Below are 17,466 nucleotides of genomic sequence, written 5' to 3'. Positions count from 1 at the left end.
CTTCGCAGCCTGCATTCACTCCATAAGATGCACACACATTTCCCCTTAATTTTTAGGAGGGAAAAAGTGAGTCTTATAGAGCAAAAAATACGGTAATTTTAACATGGTGCCTCCAAGTACTAGCAGCTGGAGTCAGTCCAACAAGAGACCAATAGTATCGGAAGCCACTGAGAGATCAAGCACCAGTCCCTTTTGCAATACAGATCATCTGTCAGAGTGGCCGAGTTTATTTCAATTCCAATCTACGGTAGTAACCAAACTGAAATGGACCGAGATTATCTGTTTCCTCAAAGATTGTCTGAAGTTAAACAGCCACCACCTTCTCAGGAACCCTGCCTACGGAGGGGATATTTGCACCCAGGAGGTAGTTGTCATTTTCTTCTGGGCCCAGGTAGATTTTTTAAGAGTTGCCTCACGGCTGCCTCTTTACCGGCTGATAAAAGAGAAAGCCGCCCCATTCAGGCCCTGCTTATAAGCTTTCTACAGGAATTTGGCAGGGACAAATGGACCTTCTTATACAGTCGTACCCTGGATTCCAAAAGCCTTGCGGGTCAAATGTTTTGGCTCCTGAACGCCGCAAACCCAGAAGTGTCCCGGTTTGCAAACGTTCTTTGGAACCCGAACGTCCGACACGGCTTCCGCAGCTTCCAATTGGCTGCAGGGGCTTCCTGCAGCCAATCGGAAGCTGCACCTTGGTTTCCGAACGTTTTGAAAGTCGAACAGACTTCCGGAACAGATTCCATTCGACTTCCAAGGTACGACTGTACCTCATAGAATTGTAGAGTTGAAAGGGAATCCAACCCCGCTTTTCTTCACATCTTTCCCAAGTCCCTCCTCCCTGATGCATACATACACCCTAGGTAAAGGTAAAGGTAAAGGGTCCCCTGACCATTAGGTCCAGTTGCGGACGACCCTGGGGTTGCGGCACTCATCTCGCTTTATTGGCCGAGGGAGCCGGCATACAGCTTCCGGGTCATGTGGCCAGCCTGACTAAGCCGCTTCTGGCGAACCAGAGCAGCGCACAGAAAGGACGTTTACCTTCCTGCCAGAGCGGCACCTATTTATCTACTTGCACTTTGACGTGCTTTCGAACTGCTAGGTTGGCAGGAGCAGGGACCGAGCAACGGGAGCTCACCCCGTCGCAGGGATTCGAACTGCCGACCTTCTGATCGGCAAGTCCTAGGCTCTGTGGTTTAACCCACAGTGCCACCCACGTCCCTCTATACATACACCCTAATGCACCCTGAATTTAGTAATTTGTGCTTTTCGTCTTCTTTTTTACAATTAGGGCTTCCTGCCCTCCGCTGAAACAGGTAACAACAACAACAAAATTATAGTTTCTTTTATTGATTTATTTTTAGAAAAAAAAAGTTTTAATGAGAAAAAAGACACTAGTTAAGGGTCTTGGAGATCAGAGCCATTACCACCTCAAGGAGATAATTCACCACCCCCCATTGCCTCTGGGACAGATTCAAGAACCGTTGAGTATCCCGCGTGCGCAACTTGGCATTTTGGTACCATGTACAGAATTCAGTGTCCTGAGAATTTCAGTTCCTGTTACGGGTTTTGAAAAAGGAAAGTTTCTAGTCCTCAAAGCTGTGACATGCTTGAAAGTGAACAGTGTTGCCGATATCTCAGAAACCAGAGCAGCAGTTTGGCAGGATTCCTTGTGGGAAGCGCTTAAGGACTCGGTACCGTGCTACACCCTCAACATTCCCCACCCCAAGTTATTCATTAGCAGAATGAATGATCAAATATAAGCGGTGATACCCGTGCACATCCCATACAGGTTGCAAGATCCAGCTTTCCACGGCTCAGAATTTTGATATTATATATACACACACACGTGTGTGTATATAATTTAGCACAAAGCACATGCAGGGTGTAATAGTGCTCCCTAGAAGTGGAAACAAAGAATGGCCACATCTGAGTTGCAGAATATCTGCTTGGCGGTTCAATCTCAGGCATCTCCAGATAGGGAAAATAACATCCTCTGTCAACTTTCCTGGCAAACAAACAACAATCAATGTTGATAGTACAGTGGTACCTCAGGTTAAGTACTTAATTCGTTCCAGAGGTCCGTTCTTAACCTGAAACTGTTCTTAACCTGAAGCACCACTTTAGCTAATGGGGCCTCCTGCTGCTGCCGCGCCGCCAGAGCACGATTTCTGTTCTCATCCTGAAGCAAAGTTCTTAACCTGAGGTAATATTTCTGGGTTAGCGGAGTCTGTAACCTGAAGCGTATGTAAGCTGAAGCGTATGTAACCCGAGGTACCACTGTATTGAGATTGGTGAACCAGGAGTCTCACTTGGTATAAGGCAACGTCCTATGTATTCAGGGCCAGCCCCACCGTTAGACAGTGAGGCAGCAAACTTCGGGTGTCAGGAAAAGCTAACAGGTTGTTATCAACTGACTTCATTACCGTTGGGGTTTTTTTACTGCCAAGGAGGAGGGAGATGCATGGGGGATTTTCAGCCTCAAAATGCCAAAATAACTTGGCTGGTGGCCTTGGGTATTATGTACCTTTATTTGGGGGTGAGGAGTAGCACCCTATGCTGCTTTGCCTCAAGCAGCAAAATGTATTGGCCTGGTCTTGGAAGGAAACCTATAAATGTGCCTTGCTTGCCCTTTTCTGGACCAAATAACAGTATCTTTGCATTTATTTGGCACTTGTTCTTTCTTAGTATTCAGCATGACTCGCCTTCATCGCAAACACATGCAAAAAAGCCTGAAAAATGTTTCACTAGCCTGGCAGGGGCAGACTTTGGTCACCTTTCATAAAATTTGGCACCCCCAAAAATGCATCTTCTCAGTTATGGATCTTCACAATTTTGCCGCCCCCTATCCTGGCTCGGTGCCCTGTACAGGGGAACCACCTGCAATGCCCTAAAATTCAGGGGTCAGCAAACGTTTTCAGCAGGGGGCCGGTCCACTGTCCCTCAGACCTTGTGGGGGGCCGGACTATATTTTTTTTTGGGGGGGGGGAATGAACAAATTCCTACACTCTACAAATAACCCAGAGATGCATTTTAAATAAAAGCACACATTCTACGCTGATTCCCGGACCGTCCGTGGGCCGGATTGAGAAGGCGATTGGGCCGCATCCGGCCCCCAGGCCTTAGGTTGCCTACCCATGCCCTATATCTTGAGACAGACAGCTCTGTTCCTCCCACTGCATTTTTATAAAGGGCTCTTAGCAGGAGTAAGGAGGGATTCTGGCAATGCACTTGTATACGCAGGTCATTGCATCCCAATTTATGGCTCATGGGGGACAGCATGTAGTTGGCCACTGTGAGAGGAGGATGTGGAGGCAGATGGGTCATTGGTCTGATCCAGGAGGAATCTTTGTACACTCCTAACTGGCTTCTTGCTCCAATCCACTATTTTGCATCTGGCTCTGGTCAGTGGGCTTTGGGATCTTACCTCCTTTTTTAAACAAGGAGATCCCACAAGCTCCAGGTTTTCCATCCCTGCATTAGCCAATACAGTCGTAACTTGGAAGTCGAATGGAATCCGTTCCGGAAGTCCATTCGACTTCCAAATCGCAGCTTCTGATTGGCTGCAGGAAGCTCCTGCAGCCAATCAGAAGCCGCGGAAGCCCCACTGGACGTTCAGCTTCCAAAAATAGTTTGCAAACTTAGAACAGTCACTTCTGGGTTTCGACTGTTCGGGAGCCAAAACATTCGAGAACTAGGCTGTTTGAAAACTAAGGCACGACTGTATCTCACATTGGGTTCCTAAAGGTTTCCTTCTTCGCAGCGTTATGTCTATTCTCTGTGCTTAGAAAAAAGACGTAGCGGTCGATCCACATTTTGCACCAAGGAAAGCAAGACCTCGTGACCTGAGAAGACTTATACAAAGTAAAGGGCTTCACTGGTTTATTTTTGCGTCATTCATTTTTTTGCTGCTGCTAGTCATCGAAAGGAGCGAGGAGGTCTGCCCTGGAAGTCCACTCTCTGATCAGAGGAAGTCCCGCCTCCTGGTGCTCTCCCAGCTTCCTGTCACTGCTGCTATCAGATTCCAAACATATGTTCACAGCCATAAAGACTAGTAACTTCCTTGTTTGTTTGTTTAAAGTATTGAACGTTGAGATTCCATACTTACACGGTGCAGAATATGCTCAAGCCTTGCTGTCCCGCCCCCCTCCGGCAGTTCCTCACAGAATTACAGTGGAACCTCGGGTTAAGTACTTAATTCGTTCCGGAGGTCCGTTCTTAACCTGAAACTGTTCTTAACCTGAAGACCACTTTAGCTAATGGGGCCTTCTGCTGCACGATTTCTGTTCTCATCCTGAAGCAAAGTTCTTAACCACAGGTACTATTTTTGGGTTAGCGGAGTCTGTAACCTGAAGCGTATGTAACCTGAAGCGTATGTAACCTGAAGCTTATGTAACCCGAGGTACCACTGTACTGGCTTCTCAGTTATTTGGATCAAAATGTGCCCCAAGACTAACCGGTTTCTGAAGTCAAACTACACAGTAGAGACTTTTGTGTGCGTGTGTGTGTAGGGGTCTGGCTCTTGCGGCGAATTGACATGGGAGAACAAGATCACTGCCAACTTCCCTGTCACAGCTACGGTCACTGGGAGGCTTAGGGCCACATCTGGCTCCCCTCTGCAGGCTCCTGGGTGAATTTGCACCCACCCAGCTCTGCGTAGTTACTGAAGGACAAAGGGGGGCAGGCTTAGGGCAGTGCTTGCTGTCTCTTGATGCAATTCACCCTCCCTACAGACACCGTGTTGTTTCTTCAATGGCCTTTTAAAGTAGTTCTTTGGCTGCTGAGATAGGTCCGGGCTATAAAAGAGGTAGTGGTTTCTGGTAACTGGGCACAAAGGACAGAGGGATGGGGCACTGCGGAAGAAGAGAACAGATCCAAGCAATCCGGTATCCTCACAGCTCCCTCCCCTGACTAACTAGACCCCCTCCCCACACCTCCCAGGCAACCCAGGAGCAAACGCTTCCCATGTGATTTACGCTTCTCTAATCCTCTATCCCTGCCCACCCTCATTCCCTTCTGAATAATCCAGGAATTCCATCCCTCTAGCAAACTAAGACACTAAACCTAGTCCCTACCCCAAAAAAACAACCCTCAAGGGGTTCCTGGCTCGCAGCCCCCACATTCTAACCGCTACACCCCGCTTCCCTCCCTTGGAGCTCAGGAGTCCCCTCCCTTTCCACTTCCTGCCGCTGCGACTCCGCCTCTTCCTCTTCCTCCTCCTCCTCCCTCAGCGAATGAGGACGTTGATTTCGGTCACGTTGGCCTCCATGACGTTCTCGGCCGTGGTCTTCCCATGCTGCTCCTTGAGGTGGCGCCGTATGGCGGGCTTGTGGGCGAAGCGGACGTCGCAGTAGGAGCAGCGGTACGGCCTCTCGCCGCTGTGGAGGTTCATGTGGTCGTGCAGCGTGGACTTCTGGGTGAAGCACTTGCCGCAGATGGTGCACGAGTGCGACTTGACGCCGCGGTGGACGTTCATGTGCCGGTTGAGGTTGCTGCTGTGGTTGAACTGCTTGCCGCAGCGGGGGCACATGAAGATGAAGTGGTGCGCCCGCATGTGGAAGACCAGCTTCTCCACCCCCTGGAACACCTCCTCGCACTTGGTGCAGCGAATTATCCGCGAGCCGCCGCCGCCACCCCCCGGCGTCCCCGAACCGCCGCCTCTCCCTGCCGAAGGGAAGGTGGAGAAAGGCCGCCCGCTCAGTCCGGCCAGCACCAGCCCCATCCCTCCGCCGCTGCTCTGGCATTCTGCTGCAACGGCCGCCGCCTCGCTGGTCTCCTCCAAGTAGCCTCCGCCGGGGATGATGAGAAGGCCTTCGCCCTCAGCGTCCTCCGAGAGGCTGTAGGAAGCCTTCACCACCCCCTGCTGGGACTTCTCCGGTGTCGACTCTGGAGGGGAGCCCATGGCCTCCGCCACCGTCGAGTTGACCTGAGGTTCTTCCTGGTCTCCGGACGCGTCCTCGCTCCAGCCGGGTGGCGGAGAAGACTCTTTGCCCCAAGCTTGCTGGGGAGAAGGTTCTTTGCTCCAGCTCTGCTGCGGGGACATATCTTTGCTCCACGTGGTTCCCGCCTGCTGCTTCTTCTGCCGCTGCGCCACCTCCAGGGCGGACTCCACTTTCACGATGCAGATGTCGGAGACGGCGTCGTCGTCCCCATAGTCGTCGTCCTGCTCCTCATCTTCATCCTCCGCCTTCATCTCCAGGTCTTCCTCCATCGGGAACTCCAGCTTGATGGGCCGTGGCATGGACCTGCCAGCCACAAAGACACAAATTAGTGCAATGGTGGCAGAGAATCATCACGAGGAATCCCTTATACAGTCGTACCTCGGAAGTCGAATGGAATCTGTTCCGGAATTCCATCCGGCTTCCAAAACATTTGGAAACCAAAGTGTGGCTTCTGATTGGCTGCAGGTAGCTCCTGCAGCCAATCAGAAGCTGTGGAAGCCCCGTCGGACGTTCGGCTTCCAAAAATAGTTCGCAAACCGGAACACTCCCTTCCGGGTTTGCAGCATTCGGGAGCCAAAACGTTCGAGAACTAAGCTGTTCGAAAACCAAGGTACGACTGTACATGCATTGGACTGTTGGCTGATCTAGGCCATGGTGGGGAACCTCTGGCACTTCAGATGTTGCTGGGACTATTAACTCTCATCAGGCACAGTTTGTCAGGCGTGGTACAGTCAGAGGGATTTGAGGCAAATGGTTCTGACTGGCTGCATTTCTCTTTTTAAAATCAATTTTTATCATGAATTTCCAACACAACAGGAAAGAAGCAAGAATAAACAAGAGAATAAAGAATGAGAAGAATAAAAAACAAACACCAGACCCTCTGTTGCAACTATATCTTAATCCTTATTCCACACACAGAAAAGTGAACCCTCCCAGCTCTTACCTGGGAGCTTCCCCCTCTTCCTCCAGCCTCACCCCCTGGGAGAACCTCCCTACCCTGCCTTCACCTTCCATTAATTGGCTGCATTTCTCCAAGGTCTTGGGCAGAGGACAATTCCCAGCACTACTTCTAGGTCAAGAAGTCAGGTCGCTGAATGCAAAACCTCCCACACAGAAAAGCCATGCTCCACCGCTGAGCTATCAACCACCTCCCATATCTATAGGTTGGAATTAGCGCACTGGAAAACTTGCCCGCTTACTACTGGCGATCCTGAGGAGGTGAACAGGTGTTTGTTTAGTCAAAACACATTAATTAGCTCAGATTAATTGAAAATTAAAGCAGATGGTGTGCTTATTTCACTGGCTACCAGAAAATGCTGCTACTGCCTTACTTACCCAAAGCATTCCTTACTGCACATTTAAACAAATATTAACACTAAACCGCTTGCCTTGGTCACCTGTGGTGAGCAAGAAATCACCTCCAGGCGACCAGGCGGGGAACCTTCCCCAAAAGTCGGTTTTCTTTTTTATTTTATTTTATTTCTTCTTTCAGGAACGAACTTGATTAAGGTGGGTAATGTGAGCTCAGGTGGACCGATTATTTTTGTGGACCTTTGGGGGGGGGGCAAGGATCAGATGAAAGCAGATTCTTCAGCAAACCTCTTGCGTGAATGTTCTTTGCGGGACGAGGTGGAGCAGCCCACTACGCTGGGGGACTTGGACCTCCGGTGGCCTCCGAACTTCGCCGAGTCTTCCTTGAGGCTGATTTTGGGCTCGATGAACTGGGAGAGAGCATTCCGGCACTTCTCCACCACGTGCTCCATCTGCAGGTAGCTGGCGGCGGTCAGGTAGTTGACGATGTCTCTGACGGCAAACTCCAGGGCGCCGGTGTAGCACGAGAGTAGCAGGTCGGCCACGATCTTGGCGCTGTGCATAAGGGAGACCTGGAGCTCAGAGGAAGGGTTGAGGAGGAACTGGTCCCTCAGGAAAGGGGAGCAGGCAGCCAGGATGACCTTGTGGCCCCGGAACTTGAGGCTGTCGGCCACGATGGTGACATCGCAGAAGCGCTCCTCCGAGCGGAGCTGGTTCATGTTGCGAAGGGTGGCCGCCTCGTGGCCGGGGAGCTGGAAGCGAAGAAGCTCGACGCCAGATGCCATCAGTCCTCACGGGAAGGTGAAGAGGGTCAGGCTGTGCGTGGAGAAGGAAGGAAGACGCGGAAGAGGCTGGCCCAGGAGGGCAGGAGGCCGAGACACTGAAAAGAAAGAGAGGAAAATGTGGTGCTGCAATATTGAAGGATCAACAGCCTTTGGACCGAGAGGCAATTAGGAACATTAGAAGAGCCCGCAGGATCAGGCCATTGGCCCTTATAGTCCAGCATCCTGTTCTCGCAGTGGCTGAACAGATAATAATAATAGTAATAAATAATAAATTTTATTTATACCCCGCCCTCCCCAGCCAAGACCGGGCTCAGGGCGGCTAACAACCAATAATAAAAACAAGTTTGAAATACAACTTAAAAAACAAGATTAAAATACAGTGGTACCTCAGGTTAAGTACTTAATTCGTTCCGGAGGTCCATTCTTAACCTGAAACTGTTCTTAACCTGAAGCACCACTTTAACTAATGGGGCCTCCCACTGCTGCCGCGCCGCCGGAGCACGATTTCTGTTCTTATCCTGAAGCAAAGTTCTTAACCCGAAGTACTATTTCTGGGTTAGCGGAGTCTGTAACCTGAAGCATATGTAACCTGAGGTACCACTGTACAACATTAAAATATTAAAATGCAGCCTCATCGCAGGAGGAAAAATTAAAAAAGAAAGAGAGGGAGGGAATCAAATTGGCTCAAAGCCAAAGGCCAGGCGGAACAACTCTGTCTTACAGGCCCTGCAGAAAGAAATCAGATCCCGCAGGGCCCTGGTCTCATGATGCAGAGCGTTCCACCAGGCCGGAGCCAGTGTTGAAAAGGCCCTGGCTCTGGTTGAGGCTATTCTGACTTCCTTAGGGCCCGGGACCACTAGGGTGTTGCTATTTATGGACCTTGAGGCTCTCCGTGGGGCATACCGGGAGAGGCGGTCCTGTGGGAAACCAGCAAGCAAGACCTGAGCACAACAGTCACTCTCCCCTCCTGCAATTCCCAGCAACTGGCAGCAATTGATATCATGTTAACAAGGATAGCCAACACGGTAACCTTCGGATGCTGGGAGTTGTAGTCTGGCAAGATCTTGAGAGAATGGCTACACACACCCTGATATAGAACATACGTAAGATATATTGTGAGGTACCTATACCAATAGGGACGAGGGTGGCACTGTGGGCTAAACCACAGAGCCTAGCACTTGCCGATCAGAAGGTTGGTGGTTCGAATCCCCGTGACGGGGTGAGCTCCCGTTGCTCCTGCCAACCTAGCAGTTCGAAAGCACGTCAAAGTGCAAGTAGATAAATAGGTACCACTCCGGCGGGAAGGTAAACGGTGTTTCCGTGCGCTGCTCTGGTTCGCCAGAAGCGGCTTAGTCATGCTGGCCACATGATCCGGAAGCTGTACGCCGGCTCCCTCGGCCAATAAAGCGAAATGAGCACCGCAACCCCAGAGTCGGTCAAGACTGGACCTAATGGTCAGGGGTCCCTTTACCTTTACCTATACCAATCAGGGTGCAAGGTTTGGGCAAAAGCCTGCTCCAGGCTACATCAGCCAAATGACAGCAATGGGTTTGGGATGCAGCAGGTCCTGGGCCAGCTCAGCTCCTGCCAGTGCTGTAGGACACCCTATTTTACGGCTTGCCGTGAGCAACAGGTGGTTGGGAAGTTGGACAATTCTACAATCTGGAAAAGGCAGTACAATGGACCAAGATGCAGGCAGTTCTTCAGATATCCTGGGTCCCAAATCATTTAGAGCTTTAAAGGGAACCACCAGCACTTTCAACTGGGCCTGGAAAGACCAGTACAGAATTTGTGCTATATGCTCCAATCGACTGGCCTGCCAAGCAGCCAGGTGATGCTTGAATTTTCAAGCCGCCTTTAATAGCAGCCCCACGCAGAGCACATGAAGTAGTCTAATCTGGATGTAACCAAGGTGAAAGCGAATGAGGCCAGATCTGTTTTCTCCAGATAACGTCTCAGCTGACAAAAAAGGCAGTTCTGTATATGAAGATATTCATCATTTTCTTTAACTTCCTCTTTTGAGATCGGCGCACCAGTACAGTAACACCCATTTATCTGGCCTCCCTTTCCAAATCTTAGTTCACACGTTACACTGAAAAAGAGAGGCGCAGATGTAGGTCCGTCGCCACTGTGATTTTGAAAACTTACGCTTACACTTCCATCTCATCTTTCAGCCCGTAAGATGGCTGAACTGTGTGTTCAAAGAGAGTAACATTTGCTGGGAACCAGCAGCTGAACCGGGCTTTCCAGCACATGAACGCATTGTGAAATAGATGCACGTGCAAGCAAAGAGATGCAATTAACTCCACAAATGTTTGTTGTTTTTTTTAAAAAAATGCTGTTTGCTGCATTCAAGTTTTGCACAGAAAAAGCACGTGAGCGATTGGGGGGTTTAGAGAGAAAGTGATTAAACTCTATGCGGATCGTTATGTGGGTGGGTGCGTTTCTCCAAAGCCAAGGCACCTGCAAGCAAACGCTGGAAAATCTCCTACATGCAACATGAAACGGCCTGCCAACCTTCCCCAACGGCCCCCCCCAGCAGCTCTCCCATTCACACCCATCCAGCGTGGTGATGCGAGCTAAGGCGACTGAGGCGCACCAACGCTGCTCCTTCCTTTGCACCCCGGTGGTGGTTTTTTGGCAAGGAATAAAGCTTCCCACGCTCCCGCGTGCAGCATCGCGCGATAATACAGTGGTACCTCGGGTTAAGTACTTAATTCGTTCCGGAGGTCCGTACTTAACCTGAAACTGTTCTTAACCTGAAGCACCACTTTAGCTCATGGGGGCGCCGCCGGAGCACGATTTCTGTTCTCATCCTGAAGCAAAGTTCTTAACCTGAAGCACTATTTCTGGGTTAGCGGAGTCTGTAACCTGAAGCGTCTGTAACCCGAGGTACCACTGGACAAGCAGCGCGTGCGTTTTCTCCTATTTGAAATTTCCCAAAAAAAGAAGGGGGGGAAAGCGCCTTTCTGCAAGGTTTTCGAAACGCCCACCGCCCGCCCTTTTCACACACCCCCTTTGCTAGCAAGCAAGTGCAAAGCAGCTCTTTCTTTTTCTCTTTTTTCCCCACCACCCGCCCCCTCCCCCCTTTTTTTGCAAGTCTTCCCCACTTCCCATTCACAGCCGGGAGCAGACAATACCATCCCCACCCTCCTCCTGGCTTACCCTCCTCTGCCCCCTTTTGCACGCTCCTTTCTTCCTCGCGAGCAAGCGGCAAAGAGGCACCCTTGCCCCCCCCACCTCTGAGTTTCCCAGCCCCCCCTCCTCACCTTGCAGCCTTGCTCCCCCTCTCTTGGAGGAGAAGGGGTGGGCCCCGAATGGCCAAACAAGGAGGCAAGAGCCAGAGAAAGGAATTAAAGGGGCCTCCTTAAAGGGCCAGGCGGCCGGGGAAAGGGGAGGAATATTCGTCCTCCACATAGGGAAGGCGGAAAAAAATAAAAAAAGCCAATGAGGGGCGGCGTGTTGGGGGAGGGGGAGAAGCGAAAGAAACTACTTGGCTGCACGGCGGGACAAGTTGCTAATCCCCTGCGCGGGCGCTTTAAGAGAAGGGAGGGGGGAATCCTCGCCCTCTTCCCCTTTAAGGCCCGTGGCGTCATAAACGCGCGACGCCGCGAAAGGAGGCTGGCGGGAGGAGCGAGGTTCCGGCCACCGCCGCCCCCCACCAGTCACCTTGGCAACCAATCCCCGCCCTCCTCTGGAAACAGGAGGCTTCGCGGCTTCCCGGGAGCGGCGCTTGAGCCACGTTGCCGCCTCCTATAAGCGGCCCCGGATGCCGCTCCTCGCCCGGACGGGCTTTCGTTATAGTCTATCGCTTAGGAACTTCCGACAATGTTTTGCTTTTATTTTAGGATTTGACCAGTTTCTCAAGGCGCAAACTTATTATTAGTAGTAGTAGTATTGAATAATAATGATAATAATAGCTTGCATTGCGACTATGGCAAAAAGAGACAAAATTTACAGCCTGCTACTCAATAAATTTCATGAAAATGTTGCACAGGTGGTACATGACCCCCAGTAAAAGATAACAAAGGTAAACAACACAATGGAAAGGAAAAATAGGATAGAAGAAGCTGCAATGAGGTGGTGAGAAATCACTGGTGAAAAAACATGGATATTGTTTGGATTATACACACACACACACACACATACATATATATATGATATATATGTGTGTGTGTGTGTTAAAATATGGACTGGAATATATAACTAATGAAAATCTACCAAAAAGCATTAAAAAATAATAGCTTGCTGTGTAACTAGTGAAAATCTAATTAAAAGCATTTTTTTAAAAAATAGTAATAGCTTGCATTGCATCAGTGCTTGTCCTGAAGGAATTAGGGGCGAAGGGGTGGAAAGTCCCCTCAAATAATAGATTTTTTGATATGCCCAAGATGGAAACTTTTGAGACACTTGAATTTTAACAGCACATTATGCAAGATTCTCCAGAATGGATCTGTGTGCTGGAACATTTTCTTTTGCACTCGAGAAAGATATTTGAACGTTGCTGCATTACTTGTTGTTGCAATTTAAAATAAATTCATGTTTTACCAATTTCATTACTTTTTTTCCTAACAAGGTGCCTTTTTTCGGAAAATTGCAGTTAGCTTTTTTTTTTTAGTGGGGTGCAAGTAGTTAGCCAGGTCTAGGACACAAAATAGCCTGGCACCAACACAAGGTGGTGAGGAGAGAGAATCCTACCAGTGATCATGGAATTGTAGAGTTGGAAGGGATCCCCAGGGTCATGTAGTCCAACCCCCTGCAATGCAACATGGGGCTCAAACCCACAACCCTGAGATTAAGAGTCTCATGCTCTACCAAATGAGCCATGCTAGCATCTTATCCAACCCCATGGCCAAATCAGGAAGTCCTACAGCATCCCTGCTAGGTGTGGCCTTCCAGGCTCTGATTAAAAATCTCTGGTGGAAGAAAGTCCACCACCTTCTGAGGCAGCCTGTCTCTCATTGTTGAACAGCCCATACTGTCAGGAAGTTTAGTTGAAATCCTTTTTCTTTTGATTTCAACCCATTGGTTTGGGCCCTCGCGCCAAGGGAACATAAAACAAATTTGCTCCATCGTTGTGCAACAGCCCTTCAAATATTTGAAGGTGACTCTCATATCACCTGTTAATTGTCTCTTGTCCGACCAAAGCAATGCCTGGCTCCTTCAGTCTCCCCCCTCTACTGGACATGTTTGTCAGTCTCCTTAAACTGCAATTCCTAGAAGTGGACAAACTGTTCCAAGAGCTTCAATATGTAAATATTCCCAGAAATGCCTGTTTAGTAAGGAGGAAGAGGAGTTTGGATTTGATATCCCGCTTTATCACTACCCGAAGGAGTCTCAAAGCAGCTAACATTCTCCATTCCCTTCCTTCCCCACAACAAACACTCTGTGAGGTGAGTGGGGCTGAGAGACTTCAGAGAAGTGTGACTAGTCCAACGTCACCCAGCAGCTGCATGTGGAGGAGCGGGGAAGCAAACCCGGTTCACCAGATTATGAGTCTACTGCTCTTAACCACTACACCACACTGGGGAAGTCTGGCTTCTTATGCTTGGTAAAGGTAAAGGTGTCGGAATCTCCGCTCGGCCAAGACGATAAGGCCTCATCTTCCTTCGAGCTGAGCCTTTGAAATCGCCTCTGACGTGTTTAATGACCTGAGCCTTTGATAAGGCCTCAAGCACATTCTATCCAGCAGGGTTCCCAGCACAGGGAAGAGATGAGGTTTGGCTACATTGTAAAGAGTTTTATTTCTAAACTGCAGAACAGAGCAACCAAACAAAGAAACAAAGGGACAAAGGAAACAGGAAACCACTAACGTCACATCCTGTCTCCCTTTCCTGTAAGACTGCAAGGTCTCTGGAATGTAAACAGAATCCTGTGACTCCACGCAGCTGCTCGGTGAGAAACAGAAACCAACAAAAGGGACCCCTGACCATTAAGTCCACTCATAACCAACTCTGGGGTTGCGGCGCTCATCTTGCTTTATTGGCCGAGGGAGCAGCTTCCGGGTCATGTGGCCAGCATGACTAAGCTGCTTTTGGCGAACCAGAGCAGCACACGGAAATGCCGTTTACTTTCCTGCCGGAGCGGTACCTATTTATCTACTTGCACTTTGACGTGCTTTCGAACTGCTAGGTTGGCAGGAGCAGGGACCGAGCAACGGGAGCTCACCCCGTTGCAGGGATTCAAACCACCGACCTTCTGATCGGCAAGTCCTAGGCTCTGTGGTTTAACCCACAGCACCACCAAATAGTGGCTGTGTGCACATGACACACCCCAAATAATCCTGCAAACTATACCCCTCACAGAGCTACAATTCCCAGCACACTTAAACTACAGTTCCTTTAAATATATGGGGTGTGTTTAGGCAGTCATTGTGGAAAGGCTTACTGGCAACGACTCCTGAGCGACTCTCCCCTTCACCAGGTCCAAGGTCTGATAGTCTTTCGCTTCCAAGTCAATTTCCCCTGGCCGGTCTTTTAGGCTCAATTTCAGGGGAGTCCTTGCACAGGGCTTCTGTCGACAGGACTCATTTGTGGAATCCCACCCGTCAGGGACATAGGAAACTGTCCATCTAGCTCAGTGTTGTCTACACTGAGCAGGAGACTCTCATTCCCCAGGTTGTGGGTTCGAGCCCCACATTGCGCAAAAGATTCCTGAATTGCAGGGGGTTGGACTAGATGACCCTCGCGGTCCCTTCCAACTCTACAATTCTACGATTCTATGCAGCTCTCCAGCTTTTCAGACAGGGAATCTTCCCCAACCCCACTTGGAAATGGTAGGGCTTGAAACTGGGACCTTCTGAATGATGATCCGCCATTGAACTAGGGCACTTACCCGTAGTAGTACTAGCAATAATAATAATAATAATAATAATAATAATAATAATAATATAACAACAATAACAATAATAATAATATATTATTTATACCCCGCCCATCTGGCTGGGTCCCCCCAGCCACTCTGGGCAGCTTCCAACAGAATACAATAACCTATTAAACATTAAAAGCTTCCCAAAACAGGGCTGCCTTTAGATGTCTTATAAAAGTTTGGTAGTTAGTTTTCTCTTTGTCATCTGGTGGGAGGGTAGAGTGTCTTGTGGGTAAAACAGCTGGTACAAATTTGTCACATACCCCTTAAACGTATACATTATGCAGTCAGGAGCGCCGTTATGTTTTATGAGCTGTTCACATATTTTAGGAGCTCTTAATTAATTAATAAGCAGGAAATTATTTTTTGTGCCATTTGTCATGTGCCACAGCTCCTTGCTGGTTCGTGACCTGTTTCCAATTCTAATTAAAATGTAAAACAGTGGTATTGGCTATCCCTGAATATACTTTGGTTGCAATAAGGCCTTGATGTCTTTCTTTCTTTCTTTCCCAACCAACACAGCTGAATTGTGAGCCCAGCCGTAATTTATTTATTTGTATCTTCATCTGAAGATCTCCGGGCATAAAAATGCAGAATAAAACCACAAAGTACATTTAAAAGACGTCAACCTCTCAAACTTTCGTTTTTGCCTAACTAGAATGTGAAGGGCCAATGGTTTTACCCGGGTGGGAAGATCCTGGACCTTTGAAAGATTAGATATGCTGGGAAGGCTCGGACAGAGCCTTGACCCCTGCCTTAGTAAACTTGCAAAAATAACACAGATTTACGGGAAATCAAAGTGGGGAGGAGGTTGTTTACAGAGGGCATGTTTTGCCATCACAGCAGCACACCTCATGCCAGCTGCACAAGGCAAAAAGTGCCAAACTAGGCTGTCTTTAGGCACCAGTGTCCCCACACACACATTCCTTGCTAGCAGTGTCAGTTCCAAGTTTTGGAGGAGCTTTGGGCAAGATAGCCTCTATATGGCTCCATCCCTGCCTCCTCACTGTAGCAATTCCAGGGAGGCTCTAGCCACTAGGCTTTGGTTGTGGGTGGGCATTCAGCTCACCCACATGCCAACCCTTGATGCCAGGCTAACAGCAGCTTGGGGAGGGGTAATAATAATAATAATAATAATAATAATAATAATAATAATATAATTTTTATTTATACCCCGCCCTCCCCGGCCAGAGCCAGGCTCAGGGTGGCTTACAGTAAAAAAATAATAGGGGGGGAAACCCAATTTAAAATACGTACAGGTTAAAATGCAATTTAAAATGCAGCCTTATTTTAAAAGTAGCCCATAGATCAAAACCATAAGGGGAGGGAAACATAAGCGTCAGACTGAATCCAAACCAAAGGCCAGGCGGAACAGCTCTGTTTTGCAGGCCTTGCGGAAAGAAGTCAAGTCCCGCAGGGCCCTGGTCTCTTGTGACAGAGCGTTCCACCAAGTTGGGGCCAGTACTGAAAAGGCCCTGGCCCTAGTTGAGACCAATCTAACCACCTTGCAACTTGGGACCTCCAAAATGTTGGCATTTGTGGACCTTAATGTCCTCCGCGGGGCATACCAGGAGAGGCGGTCCCGTAGAGGGATAAGGGAGCCTGAGATCCGGAAAATTGCCTGGGAAGGATGTTAAACACCTCCTCCTTCAGCATCACTACCCTGGGCCATTTTTTATCCCTCCCCTGCTGTGTGGTAGCGGCCATATACTGCATTTTTCACCCTATAGGACGCACTTTCCCCCCTCCAAAAATGAAGGGGAAATCTGTGTGTGTCCTATGGGGCCAATACAGGCTTTTGCTAAAGCTTGGAGAGCGAGAGGGGTTGGTGCGCACCGACCCCTCTCGCTCTCCAGACTTCAGGAAGCTATCAGCAAGCCTGGGGAGCCCGCGGGAGTTCCCGCAGGGCTCCCTAGGCTGCGGACAGCAGCCTGCTGCACGGAGCGCGGGGCGCACTGAAGCAGGGCGCCCCGTGCTTCGGGCAGACATCGGGTGGCCCCACAAGCTCGGGGGACAGCGGGGAGGCGGAGCGCCGCCATCCCACAGTTCCCCGACCTGGTTTGGATTCCCCAACCTGGTTTTGGGGGGGGGGGAAATAAAGGAAAAAAAATTTCCTTTATTTCCCCCCCAAAAAACTAGGTGCGTCCTATGGGCCGGTGTGTCCTATGGGACGAAAAATACGGTATTTGACTTTACAGAGGATAATCCTCTATTGTTGGAATGGCTGCCTGGTCTAAATCTCATTTAAAGACCCAAAACCCTAAGGCCCTGAAGCTGCCCATGCTTCTTCTCCTCTTCTTCTTTGGCGATCAGTTGTAGCCAAGTAAGATTGTCTTCCATGAACACGGTTTTAACTGAGTGTCCGTAAATGACAGTGGAGGCCAATTCTGGATCCACACGTCCTTCCACAGTGGGGACATTGGTTTCCGGGCAGGAGTTGATCACGGTGGGGATTTGCCAAGCGTGCCTTCCTCTTAGCACGTTTCTCCCTTTCGTCCTGAGTTCGAGTGTCTTCAAAGCCCATGACACCTTTGGTAAAGGCTGTTCTCCAACTGGAGCGCTCT

The 17,466-nt window shown here is 49.4% G+C and overlaps 1 protein-coding gene across 2 annotated transcripts; it reads right to left on the bottom strand.

The window, feature by feature from the left end:
* Positions 1-4,413: 4,413 nt before the first annotated feature.
* Positions 4,414-11,593, bottom strand: ZBTB12 (zinc finger and BTB domain containing 12). 2 transcript variants are annotated; one of them, XM_053379227.1, is made up of 3 exons: positions 11,305-11,593; positions 7,539-8,130; positions 4,414-6,242 (listed from the first exon to the last, which is right to left on the bottom strand). In XM_053379227.1, exons 2-3 carry the CDS (start codon positions 8,033-8,035, stop codon positions 5,225-5,227), a joined length of 1,515 nt encoding a protein of 504 aa, XP_053235202.1. In that variant the 5' UTR covers positions 8,036-8,130; positions 11,305-11,593; the 3' UTR covers positions 4,414-5,224. The 2 variants fall into 2 exon arrangements, with proteins under 2 accessions (XP_053235202.1, XP_053235203.1); XM_053379228.1 differs by lacking the exon at positions 11,305-11,593 and adding an exon at positions 11,201-11,282.
* Positions 11,594-17,466: the final 5,873 nt, after the last annotated feature.

Source organism: Podarcis raffonei, chromosome 2, assembly GCF_027172205.1.
Source record: "Podarcis raffonei isolate rPodRaf1 chromosome 2, rPodRaf1.pri, whole genome shotgun sequence".
Lineage (NCBI taxonomy): Eukaryota > Metazoa > Chordata > Lepidosauria > Squamata > Lacertidae > Podarcis > Podarcis raffonei.
Note: the sequence above shows the minus strand (reverse complement) of the source record. Positions and strands in the feature narration are given on the sequence as shown.